The sequence below is a fragment of the Balaenoptera physalus genome (assembly GCF_965194825.1).
Source record: "Balaenoptera physalus genome assembly, chromosome: X".
In the NCBI taxonomy this organism is placed as follows: domain Eukaryota; kingdom Metazoa; phylum Chordata; class Mammalia; order Artiodactyla; family Balaenopteridae; genus Balaenoptera; species Balaenoptera physalus.
Window position 1 is genome coordinate 94,100,210 of NC_138903.1, and position 14,343 is coordinate 94,114,552.

The 14,343-nt window shown below is 48.2% G+C and overlaps 2 protein-coding genes across 12 annotated transcripts in view; both read left to right on the plus strand.

Annotated features, from left to right (window-relative positions):
- The first annotated feature begins 1,104 nt into the window (after window positions 1–1,104).
- Window positions 1,105–6,395, plus strand: LOC309653198 (uncharacterized protein). 2 transcript variants are annotated; one of them, XM_082447686.1, is made up of 4 exons: window positions 1,105–2,035; window positions 2,285–2,614; window positions 3,445–3,664; window positions 4,965–6,395. In XM_082447686.1, exons 1-4 carry the CDS (start codon window positions 1,444–1,446, stop codon window positions 4,975–4,977), a joined length of 1,155 nt encoding a protein of 384 aa, XP_082303812.1. In that variant the 5' UTR covers window positions 1,105–1,443; the 3' UTR covers window positions 4,978–6,395. The 2 variants fall into 2 exon arrangements, with proteins under 2 accessions (XP_082303812.1, XP_082303811.1); XM_082447685.1 differs by lacking the exon at window positions 4,965–6,395 and having other exon boundaries at window positions 3,445–4,954.
- Window positions 6,396–12,208: 5,813 nt separating this feature from the next.
- LOC309652282 (uncharacterized protein) overlaps window positions 12,209–14,343 on the plus strand; it is a 34,554-nt gene continuing 32,419 nt past the window's right edge. For 2 of the 10 annotated variants that reach the window (XR_014258634.1, XR_014258636.1), the window contains exons 1-2: window positions 12,209–13,309; window positions 13,837–14,030. Coding sequence is in view for 1 of the 10 variants with exons in the window: in XM_082445889.1 (XP_082302015.1) it covers window positions 12,687–13,309 (623 nt within the window). In the remaining 9 variants the exon portion in view is untranslated. The remainder of the gene's footprint in view (window positions 13,310–13,836; window positions 14,031–14,343) is intronic. The other 8 variants (XR_014258638.1, XR_014258639.1, XR_014258635.1 and 5 more) reach the window with 7 other exon arrangements.

Consider the following 14,343-nt stretch of genomic DNA (forward strand, 5'->3'; position numbering starts at 1 on the left):
CCATCCACGAATCACAGTAGAACTCCCAAAGCAATTTCGTCCTTTCCTGACTCTCTCAAGTCTTTTTTGGAGCAGCTTGAAAAGGCTACCCTGCTCTCCCCCCAGAAGCCTCCTCATGTAAGGAATACACTTTGCATCGCGTCTCGGTAGTGTGTGTGTGTGTGCGTGTGTGTGTGTGTGTGTGTGTGTGTGTGTGTGGTGTCACCAGTCTTGATTGACCTTTGAACCCAACTTGGGGTAGGGGTCCATACTGACTCAGGGTGGCAACAACAGCTCTTCTCGCCAACCTTCCCAGGAGCGCAGGGCAGAATGTGTGCTTCCCATCCGTGAAACGTTAGGGTCTGTCAAATTAGATGTCCTGGATCCCAAGGCAGTGTGCTTACTGGAAGTAAGGGACATAGCTTATGTTCTCCTGAACGTGAAGTTACAGCTAACACCCACTCTTGCTTCTGTGCCCAGCGACAGTAGTAAGTGGGATTAGCATAAAATAGTTGTCGATTTCTTCCTCGTTTTAAGCATTTGTTACCCTTGACCACTCGGCTAAGTGGGGCTGAGTACAACAAAAAGTCTCGGACTGTTGACCGAGAAATCATTCTAGGAAGCCTGCCCTGTTAACGTGTGCCGTGCTGTATTAGTCTGCTCAGGCTGCCCTAATAAAATGCCATAGGCTGGGCGGCTTAAACAAGACATTGGTTTATTTCCTACAGTTCTGGAGGCGAGGAAGCCCAAGGTCAGGGTGCCAGCATGGTGGAGTTCTTGGTGAGGGCCCTCGTTTTGGCTTGAAGATAGCCGCCTTCTTCCTGTGGCTTCACGTTGGGGTGGTGGGCGGAGAGCACCATCTATGGTCTCTTCCTGTAAGGGCAGTAATCCCAACGTGTGGACCACAGCCTCCTGACCTTACCGAAACTGAATGACCTACCAAAGACCCAGTCTCCAAATACCATCTCCTGGGGGCGGGGTGGGGTGGGGGACGGGCTTCATCGTATGAATTGGGGAGGCAGGGGATGTACACACTCCAGTGCAGAGCATGTGCTCAGCCCAGTCTTTGAAAGAAGTATCTCTCTCTGTCTCTGTCTCTGTCTCTGTGTCTCTCTCTTCTCTCTCTCTCTCTCTGTCTCTGTCTCTGTCTCTGTGTCTCTCTCTTCTCTCTCTCTCTCTCTGTCTTCATTTCTTGGAGGCTGGAAATGAATTGGGGAGCCCTGATGAAACACTGTCCGGCTCCTGTCTTTACTGCTTTCTCTGCACTCTCCATTCTCACTGCATCCATATCGACTTTGTATGTCCTTTTCTAAGTAGCTTTAACAGCATTAAAACCTCCAAATTCTCTTGCTCTCTCTTGTGGGAGGTTTTAAGCGTTGCTGAGATTTGATCTATACACCTTCTCTCTCTCTCGTTTTTGAACTAAGTGTGTCTCAGTCAGCGTGAGCTGCCCCAGGGTGGCAAATGGGGAACACATGCAGGTTCTCATACCCCAGGGCGCCACCCTATAGGGACACTGTAGCTTTGCTCTTGCAGGGGTGGAATGAAAAGGAAGGGATTCCTGTGGGCTCACCGAGGCTCAGGGTGAGCTGGGCCTTTAAGGCTTCCAGGGAAGCTGAAGACCTTGGTCACTCATTGGACGGCGGTGCTGTCAATCCTTGGCTGCTGGCAAATGAGCTTAGAGCCGGCGCTGGAGGACGTGGCCCTTGGTTGACCCTTCCAAGGTCCGCCTCCCGTCGCCAGCCAGTCAGGCTCTTTCCCGCCCTGTGCGCAGCGGCCTCGGCGCAGTCTCGGTGGGGCGCTCCACAGGCCGGCGGTCTGCCCTTCCCGTGGCGGGGCCCCCAGAGGCATCTTGGCAGACCCTTGTCCCCTGTGCAGCCGGCTTCTCTGCAACCCCCACCCCGTGCCGGAGGCCCCGCTGCCAACATCATCCCCTCCCTCAGCGATACTCAGCCCGGCGGCCGCCATCTTCCCCGCGATCTTCACTGCAGCCCGATCCGTGTGTGGCGCGTCCCTCCTGCCATGTCTGCCACAGAGGAGCGAGGGCCGATCCCAGGTGGCCAGGCCGGAGCTGGTGGCGGGGCGGGTGGCGACCCCAGTCCCCTCGGGGTCCGCGCATCCCCTTCGGGAGGGATGGATGGAGCCGAGGGGGCTGCGGCCCTTCTGGCCTCCCTGGGGCTCTCCAGAGCCCTTCACGGGGAGGATGGTGGGCAGGAGGCCGCCCAGGCCGCAGTGGAAGAAGACTGGGATGTAGAGCTGGTGGAGGAGGAGACGGAGGAGGAGGAGGAGTTACAGTTTAAATTAGAGATCGAGGACCAGGAGGAGGATGAGTACCAGTCAGAAGAGGGAGACGAAACTGAGGAAGAGGTCGAGGAGGAGGAAGAGACAGAAGAGGAAGACGAGAATGGGCCCGAGGGCGCGGGAGTGGTCGCGGGCCACGGGCCCCCCACGGCGCAGTTTCAGTCCCTGTTCCGGGATCTGGTCCATTGCCGTGTGCACCACAGCCACTACAACGACCGTGTCCTGGTCGGGCCCCACGCCGGCCGCGTGATGGTCAGGCGCCGCTCCCGACGGCCCTCGGACCCTGCAGAGGATGCCGCGCCTCCTCAGGAGCAGGAAGGCCTGGGAGAGGCAGGTGAGGTCTGGCGGGGCGAGTACCAGGCAGAGGGCACCCCGCCCTGGGAGCCGCAGGAACCTGCAGAGGGGGCGGCATCCCAGAAGGCAGAGGAACCGGCGGCGGAGGCCGAGTTCTGGGCGGACGAGGTCCTGGCTGATGCCTCCGAGTCCTGGGAGGCTGGGGCGTGTGGACCTGACGACGGGGCCGAGGCTGGCGAGGGGCGGCCCAGTCCCCAGGCCCTCGCAGCCCCTGCTGGGGCATCGGCCTGAAAGGCAGGCCGCGCTCAGCGCTGGCCTCTGGCGGTTAAGCAGCGGGTCAAAGCTCTCAAAAACCTTCAGGCACGATATGCACAAGTAGAAGCCCAATTCTCTAAAGACCTTTATGATCTTGAGAAAAAGTATGCTGCTTTCTACCAACCTAGGGGCAAACAAATGGCATACCTCACTTTTGGTTGACGGGCTTCTAAAAATGTAAACATTCCCAGTAGGATGACCTGAGAAAATGATGAAATGGCACAGGGGCACTTTTCAGTGGTTGAGGAATCAGTGAGCTTCGCGGTAGAACTTGTCTTTAAATTGGGTGAACATTTTCCAGTGACGTTCTGGCAGAAACATACAAAAATGCTCTGAGAATCAAATGATTTCGATCCCTTCTCCAAAGGGCCAGAAATAATCAGCAGCACAGTGTGTGAGATCTACTGGAAAGAGGGCGAAAATGTTGTGAAAACTGTCAAGCAGCAGAAGTGTGAGGCCCATGGAAGTGTTGTATCAACCAGTAGGAACATGGCCAGCTCTTCTTTTTATTTATTGATTTATTGATTTATTTTTTGACATATTTCTCTTCTCCAGAACCTCCTGAGGGCAGAGAACTAGGTTCTGCTGCTGATTTTAAATCGGGAAATGTTTCCCACCACCTTGTGATGCCAAAGTCCGTATCATTCGACACTAAAGAAGAGAGTGCACATCAGTATGAAAATGCTGAGGAAGAGAAAGAGGATGGAAATGAAAAAGCAGAAGAAGGACCCAAAGTGGATACGGTCTCAGCAGAGGGCAGCTCTGGAGAATACAGGTATTATTGTATAGTGCAACCATTCCTGACATATACCTGTTACTAACAGCTTTATGTTTTGTTTTGTTTTGTTTACATACTTAATTTATTTTTGGTTTATTTTTTTAACATCTTTATTGGAGTATAATTGCTTTACAGCGGTGTGTTAGTTTCTGCTTTATAACAAAGTCAATCAGCTATACGTATACCTATATCCCCATATCTCCTCCGTCTTGCGTCTCCCTCCCATCCTCCCTATCCCACCCCTCTAGGTGGTCACAGAGCTCCGAGCTGATCTCCCTGTGCTATGCAGCTGCTTCCCACTAGCTATCTATCGTGTTTTAATTTTTTTTTGTAAAGTAAATAAGAAAAAATTGTTGAAATTTAGTTTTGGAAAAACGGTTTAATGTTACTAATGGACTTGTATTCTAGATGATATAGAAGGAAGTGTGTTCTGAAAAGTATTTCATTTGCAGCCGCAAGTCCTTTGTCCTGTAGCTTTAAGACTACTACAGATGGGAAATTTATCAGACCTGGAAATAGAGACCTATATGTTTTTAGAGGTCTAAAATATAGAGACCTATAGTTTTAGAGAATGGTCACCAGAAGAAGCAGCTAAAGCGAGTAAGCTGTGCACTAGCTGTACCTTCATCCCCTGGCCACAGAAATGGAGTCTCTCGGAATAACAATGCCTTTGAGAAGGTGACTCCTTACAAAGTAGTAAAAAGTTAAGGATTTCACATAAGACTGCATTTCATGAGTAGTTCACAAATATTAGTTCGATTGAGATTTTTTATTCAAAAGAAAAGAAAATTAGCCATAGTAAGATTATTGGCTATCCCTGAGTCGGTAATTCAATCTTAGTTTCTCCTTCCTCTACCCATTCGTCTTTTCCTTTCTCTGTCTCATCTCTCTCTCTCTCTCAGTATCACGCTCTTTCTTTCTTAATTTTCACACCTGTGGATGTTTGATAACAGCCTCATTCTCATTTTACAGATACGGAAACTGAAGGTCTGGGATTATAAGGGATTTATGATTTGTGTAAGGAGCATAGGCTCTTAAGGTGGAAAGACATTTAAATCGCAGAGTGGCCTTTCAAGAAAAACATCTAGTGTTTATAGTGGTGGGCAAGAGAGAGATGAGGTTGGTGTGGTGAAATGATGTGCACCCTGACAACCAAGGCTCTGGGTTACAAGAAGAAAACATTTTGTTCTCTCCTTGGAGAGCCAACAGATGTACATAGTATTGACTCATATTTAGAAAGTCCCTGCTGCATGTTATTGGTGTACAATTGTTAATTGACTCTTATTCCATCCTACAGTTGGAAGGCATAAAAAGAAGTGGACGGCGAAAGAAAAGGTGAATTTGTTCTTCACGGATATTCTAGTTTTCATTAGCCCACAATACAAATTTTGTTCCAAAGTTCAGCATCCCAAAAGGATATTAACTGACATCTGACTTTATTCTTACCTTTTACAGATAAATCTGATAGTATTGTTCACGTTGAAAATAAAAGTTTGTTTGACATGAATAAGCTGCAGTTTTTTTTTAACCTAAATAACACTGACTCCAACGTATCTTTGTTCTGTTTCTTTCGGCCCACCTTACTGTCATTGAAAGGGATTTCTTTCAACTATTTGGTAAGCCTGTTTCAAATCCTTTTATTGCAGCCTCAAATAAATTAAAATATTAGATTATAAACAAGTTGTGTGACGAGAGAGATGGTGGCCCAGCCTCTAGTATATGTTATTGAAAGGACCTGACGGATGACCTAGCTTGCCTGGAGACCAGATGGCGCTATTGGCCTGCCATGGAGCAGCAGCAGCCGCAGCTGGGAACTTGTTTGAAATGCAAATTCTCAGAGCCTGCTCCAGACCTACTGAATTGGATATTCTGAAGGTAGGCTGCTAGCCATCGGGTTTTACAAGTCCTCCAAGTGCTACTGAAGCACACTAAAGTTTGAGAACCACTGCTTTAGGGCAATGGGGGAAACGTTTAAGTACACCTACGGTAGGACCAGCCTTAATTCACTGACTTGGTACTGTTGCAGGTAAACTGAACAGGATGGTAAGATCTGGGCTGAGGAAGACACTAGAATTCTCAGGGGCCTGAGACACAAAGAGCTCCCGGAGGGATGTGTTAGTTTCCTAGGGTTACCGTAACAAATTACCACAAAGCAGGTGGCTTAAAACAACCGAAATTTATTCTCTGACAGTTCTGGAGGCCAGAAGTCTGAGGTCAAAGTGTCGGCAGGGTTGGTTCCTTCTGGAGGCTCGGAGGGAGAATCTGTTCCATGCCTCTCTCCTAGCTTCTGGTGGCTGCTGTCAATCCTTGGCATCACTCGGCTTGTAAATGCATGATTCCAATTTCTTTCTTCATCTTTACATAGTGTTTTCCCCTGTGTCTCTGTTTCTGTGTTCTTTCTCTTCTTATGAGGACGCCAGTCATACTGGATTAAGGGCCCGCCCTAATCCAGTATGACCTCATCTGATCTTTATTACACCTGCAAATACCCGATTTCCAAATAAGGTCACATTTACAGGTTCCGCGGGTCAAGGCTTCAACATATCTTTTGCGGGGACACAGTTCAGCTTATAACAAGGGGCAAAGATTCAGTAGTGGAAGGGAGAAAAAGATGAAGGAAAAACCTAGTTCCAAAAGGATAAAAGCATTATGATACCATGCACGTATGAAGTTTAAAGACATGCAAAAGTTATTAGATTGATTATAGGTACATGTATTTGTAGTAAAAGGCATACATAGGAGTAATGCATACATATGTAGTATGCAGAAAGGTGTGTATGAGAACAATAAACTCATTTAAGACAGTGGTTAAATGTATGGAAAGAGAGGGAGAATTCAGTTGGGGAGAGGTACACTGGGTTTCAATTTCATTTGTAAGCTTACGTTTCTTAAGACGGCTGATGGTTGCATGGGTGTAGCATTCTCTGTACCTTTGTCGAGGTCTGAAATATGTCCTAATTTAAAGAAAATGAAAGGAGGAAATGGGCCTAATATCTGGAACTTCTTTAAGGGAAAAAGGGGAAGGGGTACTTGAGCAGAGCAGAGGACCATAGAAGGGGAGAACCAGGGGTTTGAGGGTAGAAGGCCTTATCTCTATATTTAGTTAAGGCTGCTTGAGAGCTTGCTAGTTAGCATCAATACCTTTTTCTGTTTTCTGTGCTAGTGCCTCACGTATCCTAGGGTAGATTAACATTATTTATTTACGTGTGTATCTCCCCAGCTGCCTAACGTGTGAGCTTCTGAATTGTTTGGAACTTAAAGGCTTTTATTTATTTCTCTCTCCTAAAGCACTGTGTTTCCTTCTTCGTAGATGCTTGATAAAGGTCTGTTAAAGTGAAGTTAGCGTAAGGTATCCGCAACCCTTTCCCCTGTCACTGGGGTTGACATTTAAAAATGCATTATCCTAGAGTAACACAGGGTATTCCTTATGGCTAGAACAACAACAGAAAACGGCACAAGGCCTTTTGTCACCATTGTTTAATGAAAGAACAGTCCAAGTAGAAATTTATCCATGTAGGGTCCCTCGAAAGGCCTCAAATTGGTTTGCTTCTGTATGGCTCATGCCATGCCAGCAGGGTGTGTATGTGTGTATTTCTGTGTTAATACAGTTAATGTATTAACTATAGTTAATGTTAAAGGCCTTTACCTGGGCTTAAGAATTTTCGGAGGTTCACTTTATTTATTTATTTATTTATTTATTTATAATTATTTTTTGGCCACGTCGTGCAGCATGCAGGATATATCAGATCCCCGACCAGGGTTCGAACCCGTGCCCCCTGCATTGGGAGCGCAGAGTCTTAAGCACTGGGCTGCCAGGGAAGTCCCGGGAGGTTCACTTTAGACAAACGCCTGCACACCTCTTTTTGAGATAAGCCTTTTTTGGTGCATGCTGGGAGTCCGTGTCCCTGCCCCTTACCGAGCTCCAGTTCCCTAGGGCCCTGACTTTACTCCCCAGGTGGCCCCGTGTCCCAAGCCCCAAGAGGCATGTGTGTTCCTCTTCACTGAGTCTGTGCTTCTGAGAGCTGAGTGGCACCGTCAGTGTTATACTCTCAGGACTGAGAGGTATCTACGAGGTGCTGGCTGTGTATACAGGGAACAGGACACGTGGGCTACGTTACCCACATGTATGCACCTGAAGCCTCTCATGTTGAGGGAGGAAGCTCAGGCTTGCTGCTCTGAGGGTCTGCTGTAGCTCTAACGTATCAGGCTTCTCTGAGTCTCTGAGAGACGGTCCTTAAATCAGGTCAGGGACGAATCCTGCATTTCCTGTTTCTCTGGGTGTTTGTGGGTTTTTCTGTGTCCACACGTATAAAATATGTTCTCAGTGAGTCCCTCAACCTTGAAAACTTTGTGCTCCTTGTAGGAAAAGACCTGTCTTGTCCCTCTCTGCCTCGTCCAGGAAAGGTTAGGATGTTCTGATATTTTCCTTGCTTATGGCTCCATCATCTGAGAGGATTTGATCGAAAAAATCTCCTTTTATTCCACTACCTGAGAGGTGACCATTGGGAGAAAAACAGAGGGGTAGGGTGGGTGCCGGAGTTGGAAACAGTTTTCTGTACCAGTTAGGGATATTCTAATGACACTAAAGTTAATGATGAAGAATCACTTTTACTCTAAACCACCTATTTTCAGATGCTCATAACTCCAAGGAATACAAATGAGTACATGTTTACAAGTCTAACAGGGCAGGATTCTCAGACAATGGTGTTCTGGGAAATGTGGTATTATCAAGTCCTCTGAATCACATCATATAGTAGGATCTGTTTTGAGGCATAAAATGTACATTTCTTAGAAGTCTGAGCAATGAATTATGCGTGTTTACAGAATAGGAATTGATATCATCACCAAATCTATGAAGAAAATGAGTTTAAAACGATTCTAAGAGGCACCTAAAAGTTGGCCCTTCCCTCTCTCTCTCTCTCTGTCTCTCTCTCTCATCCAATTAGTTATTTACTCTGCTGCCTTTCTCTCCATTTTCCTGCGTTATTTTAGACCGCATCACTTCCTGACAAATTATGAACTGGTTCATGTATACAGAAGATAATACAGCATATATGTAAGGTATATCATAATAATATAAAAACCTGTGTACCCACCACCAAGCTTGAGAACTAGAACACGGCTAATGCCTTGGAAGCCCACCTGTGCCCTTCCTGCGTCATCCCCTCATTCCTTCCCTGAGGTAACCACGATCCTGAACTTTGTTAAAAGTTCACTTATTTATACATTCACGGCAGAGGACTGTTCCTTTAAATAATGTTATTTCTTGTCCATTTTGGATTTTATGTGAATGTAATTATACTAGATGTATTATTACTTGCCTTACTCTTTCTCTCCCCGCCCCAATTTTGTATGTGTGAGATTTATCCATGCTGATGTGTGCAACCGTAGTAATCAGTTTTCATTGCCGTATAGTTATCCATCGTATGAAAATTCCACAGGGTGTCTATTTCCTGTTGATGGACATGTGGGTTGTTTCCAGTTTTATGCTTTTGCAAATTATCTTGCGACGAATTTTCTCATTCATATCCCCCTATGCCCACATGCAAGAGTTTCTGTAGTTTCTCAGTTGAGGGCAATTTTACGCACTGACCCCTCCGCCCCAACCAGGGTGACATTTGATAACGTCTGGAAACATTTTGGTTGTCATAACTGAGGGTGTGCTACTGGCATCTAGTGGGTGGAGGCCAAGGATACTGCTAAACATCCTACAATGCACAGGACAGTCCTCTACAACCCAGAATTGTCTTTCCAAAATGTCAACAGCTGAGTCACCCTGATCTAGAGTATAGGCCTAGACATGAAACTTCTGGGTCGTAGGGTCTGCCCAAGTTCAACCTTACTGGTAACACCAGTTATCTTTCAAAACAGTTGTACTAGTTCATCCTCCCAACAGCAGAGGATGAGATTTCTATTGGCTCCACATTCTTGCCAACTCTTAGTATCATTACCTCCATTACTTCTTGCCTGAACTTTGCCCTAGTCTCCTAACCTTCTCCTACCTCCATGTCTTTCCCCACAGATACATGCTTCATATACTTGCTAAGTTAACCTTCCTAAAACCCAACTCTGGCCATGCCAAATTCCTGTAAGAAAATTTTGATGACTCTACTGCATACACAATAAACTTGGCATTTAAGACGCACACAAAAGGGCCCACTAGCTCTGTAGACCTAGTAATACCAACTTATTAGGTGGTATTCAAATAAGCCGTGCCCTTTCTCTGCTCTCTGCAGCATGTGTGTTGTTGAACACTTACCCTTTCTTAAGTCAGTTCTACATTCATTTCTAGGTCCCTTAATTCAGCCAGTTATTAAATCTTTCAAATTTACTGAGGATTTGTCTTTCTCTGTCTCACTTATTTCCCTTAACATAATACCCTGCAAGTCCATCCATGTTGCTGCCGATGGCAAAATTCTTTTTTTATGGCTGATTAGTATTCCTTTGTATATATACATCACATCTTCTTTGTCCATTCATCTGTTGATGGACACAGATTGCCTCCATACACTGGCAATTATAAATGACCATGCTATGAACATTGGGGTGCATGCATCTTTTTGAATTCGTGTTTTTCTTTTTTACAGATATATGCTCAGGAGTGGAATTGCTGGGTCGTATGGTAGATCTATTTTTAGTTTTCCGAGAAATATCCATACTGTTTTCCACAGTGGCTGCACCAATTTACAGTCCCACCAACAGTGTAGGATGGTTCCCTTTTCTCCACGTCCTCTCCAAAATTTGTTACGTGTGTCCTTTTGTGAGGTGATGTCTCACTGTGCTTTTGATTTGCATTTCCCTGATGATTAGTGATGTTGAACATGTGTGCATGTGCCCATTGGCCATCTGCGTTTCCCCAGAGACAGGAGTGGAGACTTCATTATTAAGGCTACAAGAAGCCATCAAGGGTGTCTAATCTGGGATGTAATTTGTGTTTTAGAAATGTCACTCTGAAAGCAATGTGAAGAAAGGTCAGAGAGGAGGAAGAATGCCGTGTTCATTATAGGAGTGATTTATGTGAGAGATGCTGACGTTCTAGACTAAGGTAGGGGTATTGAAAGCACATGAAGAAGTGTGTAGAACTGAAAGGCAACAGTTGATTGGCTATGGGTGATAACTGGATGTGGAGATACGGAAGGTGTTGTAAGCGTAGAAGAATAAGTGGTGGTAGATGTATTGACAACTTAGTATGCCTGAGTGTGAGCAGGAAAAGAAGGAAAAGAGGAGAAACCCCAGGGAATTCCCTGGTGGTCCAGTGGTTAGGACTCGACAGTGGCCCGTGGCCCGGGTTCGATCCCTGTTCTGAGAACTAAGATCCCAGCAAGCTGCGCGGCACGGCCAGGAAAAAAAAAAAAAAAAAGAAACCCGAAACCAAATCAATGGTGACAGGAGGGAGAGGTAGAAGAGGGAGAGTGCAGATGGGCAAAAACTAGAGAGGCCAAGGAATAGGAGGGCTCAGTGAGATAAAAGAACACGTGTAGAGAGAGTAGAAGAATGAGAGAGCAGCATGGCTAGGCGCTTGCGGTCCAAGACTGGGATATTTTCATTTTAGAAGTGAGAGGTAGAGTAGTTTAGGGTAAAGAATAAAGCAAAGTGTGTCCCCACCCCTCCCTCCCATATACACTGCAGATGCTTGGACAAAATGATCGGAAATGACCTTTTCATTTTTGACAAGCAAGTATTGTCTCTACGAGGATGCCTGAGTGACCAGAGACAAGGGGTGCAGGATTAAGAGCAGTAGGGCTGGGCTCAGCTGACCCACTGCTGTTGTGATGGTTAGTTATAGAGGGATCCCCCACGTAAGTATGTGGCTTAGTTCTATGTGGCTCCGCCCCGTAAGTGAGAAGAAAGCACTTACTGCAATAGAAGGAAAAAGAGGGGGAAAGGAGAGGGGAAACGAAGGTGTGAAGATGCTCTGCTGGTGAAGAGAAGGAAGGAAATCAAGAGAAACATTTAAAAAACGTGTGATTCTAAAATGGTTAAAAAGAAAAAGTGGGGTGCTTGAGAAGGGGTCGAGGTGGGGTAAAGAGTTCAGTTTTTAGCTGTACAAAACACTCAGCCACCCCAGGAAGTTCCATGCAACTAGAGCTTTGCAATACGCTGGGCACAAGCAGTCCCAGCTCTTCTCACCAAATACTGAAGGAAAGGGGAAGGGGGAGAATGTTTGTTTGAATATTCTAGTTGACCAAGAGTGAACCTGAAATCCATTTTGATTTCAACACTTTTAAATGGCATGCCTCACGAGGTCCAGCGCTGGTGAACATGACTGAGGTTTATCTGTTCATTGCCCATCTGGCTTATGTGCTCTGAAGAAGCCTCTTTCTGACCTTGCTTCATCAAGGTACCAAGATGGGAAGGACGAAGGGTAGTGAATGAGTGGAAGCATTTCCTCTTGCTCTGAGATATTTCTATTCTCTGTGGCAACGTTCAGGGTAGCGGAAAGAAGAGAAGGCCTCTAGCAAAAATGTAAGGCTTTTTTCCCCCACATGCTGGGGCCAGAATGCTGGAGCATTACAGTGGCCTGCTCTCCGGGGACTCACTGCCTTGAAGATCCGATACACTGACCTTTGCCTTCTTTTCCCCTTCAATGCTGTCAGCCAAGAACCCTCACTTCAACTGTGCATCCCTTAGCTATGGGAGGGGGGCTCCCGGAGCCCAATTTCTGTCCTGATGACGGGCCAGAGCCGGGCCACGAAATGCACAGGTTGAACCTCCTCTATCCCTTCCAGAGGACAGGCGCTCTGGTTCACTGGAGGCCCGAGGGTCTGGGAATGACCACCAGTCAACTATGTCCTGATTCCTCAAAGGTGTCCAGATCTTTCAAACTGCAGATTCAGCCCGGGCGGTCAAATTACTCCTTTCACCACAAAAAGCAAACTCTTGGGCATACGCTGTTTCAGGTGAAAAGCACATTTTGCGTTTTTGCGGAGGGGAGGCGCAGGGCGGGGTGCCCCACGCCGCCGACCCCCCGGCCCAGCTCTCCAGCTGCCAGGGAGCTGGAGCTGGGGCTGACCAAGGAATGACTGCGGACGCCAGAAGGAGCAGAGGGCTGGGCGGCGCACGGGCTGTGGTAGGAGGCGGGACCGCGCATCTCGTTCAATGGGTCCCGGCGCCTGCCGGATTGGCTAAGCTCGCTTGCCGTCGGGGTGGGCGGAGCCAGTTGTGCGCCGGGCTTGGGGCCCGCCCAGCGGCAGCCGGACGTGCTTCAGACCCCGCGCTCTGGGGCAGCGGCTGGGTGCGTGGTCCGGTTGCTGCGTGGAGTGAAGCTGCTGGGCTGCTGCTCTTCTTGCCGCTCCCTTGCTCAGGGCCGCTGGTCGACCCCCACCCTCCCCACTCCCCTTGGCCTCGATGTTCTCACCTTACAGGTGGCTCTTGGCCGAAGCACGAGGTCCGCGCCCCGCTCCTCTTGGTTATCCCGCTCCCCCCCGTCGTCTCTCTTCCTCCCGGTCCGCAGCGGTCTCCAGGGTTCTCCGAAGGTCGGAGCTATGGCGTCCCGACATGCGGCGGGCCGCTGTGCTCCTGCTGCTCATCAGGACCCGGCCCTTGGAGGGCGACGACCCGAAACCCAGCTGGAAATTCCGCTTTGATTTCTAAGCTCTCCTCGTCTGATGTTCCTGACGTCGTTCTGGACTTCTTCGATTGGTAAGCGGGGTCGCCAGGCTGCCATGAGCTGGGAGGGCGGTGGGTGAGTGGGCGACCTCTTAGCAGGAGACGGCTGGAGCCGATGTGGGCCTGCGCTTTTGAACCGCTGCCCACGCGCGCTGCCTGCTGGCCAGTCCCTAGAGGAGTTGGTGGTGGGGATGGGGACGACCAGCTGCGATGGAGCCCCCTTGCTTCAGCCCCTCTGTTGCTGTGGTGCCTAATAGCGCTGAAGTGGCGGGGTTCGGGGAACTACCGCCCCCGGGTCCACCCCTCCATCTCCAGGGACTGAGTTCTCCTCAGCCAGGTATACTGGCCCCTGTGTGTGAGTGCGCGGGGAGGGGGTGATGGTGCGGTGAGGGCTAAAGGCAGTATTGTGTGCTGAGTTGACGGCTGGTAAAACTGGGAGGGCCTCGACCGGCCTAATCCCAGATTCCGCTCCCCACTCTGCTCCGCCAGATAGGGTCCTCTAGCAACAACGCTTCTTATTAAATGCACCAGATGCATTCCTGCTTATTATCCCTGAATAGTGTTTCCTTGTCAGCCAGCAGAACGATTCAAGCAAGCCAATCACATCCTTGCTTAGGAACCAGGGGGTACCTCACCCTCGTGATACTGCAAAGCCCGCTTCCCACAGACCCTTCTGGTTCACGCTGTTCCAGAATGCAACCCCCATGTGTCCTGCATGGCCTGCGATGTCCTCCTCTCCTGGGCTGCCCAAGAGGTGGGTCACTGGGCCTCCGACCCTGTCCCCATAACCACCCAGAAGGTCTGGACCACTCATGATTAGATGGAGATAAAACCCACAGCTGTAAATTTGCACTGCTAGAAATCTAAAATATTCTGAGGGAATTTGTACAGAGAGAAAAGACAAAATAATAATAATAATAATTCCATGCAGCGCAAGTGGCAGCACGCTAGCAGAAGATGTTTTCAGTCCACCCACCTCTGGCTTGGGGGCCCAGCAATCTTCTGCTGTGCCACTCTGTTGCCTATGCCTGTGTTGCAGTGAAAATCCTGATCATCCTAATGATAGG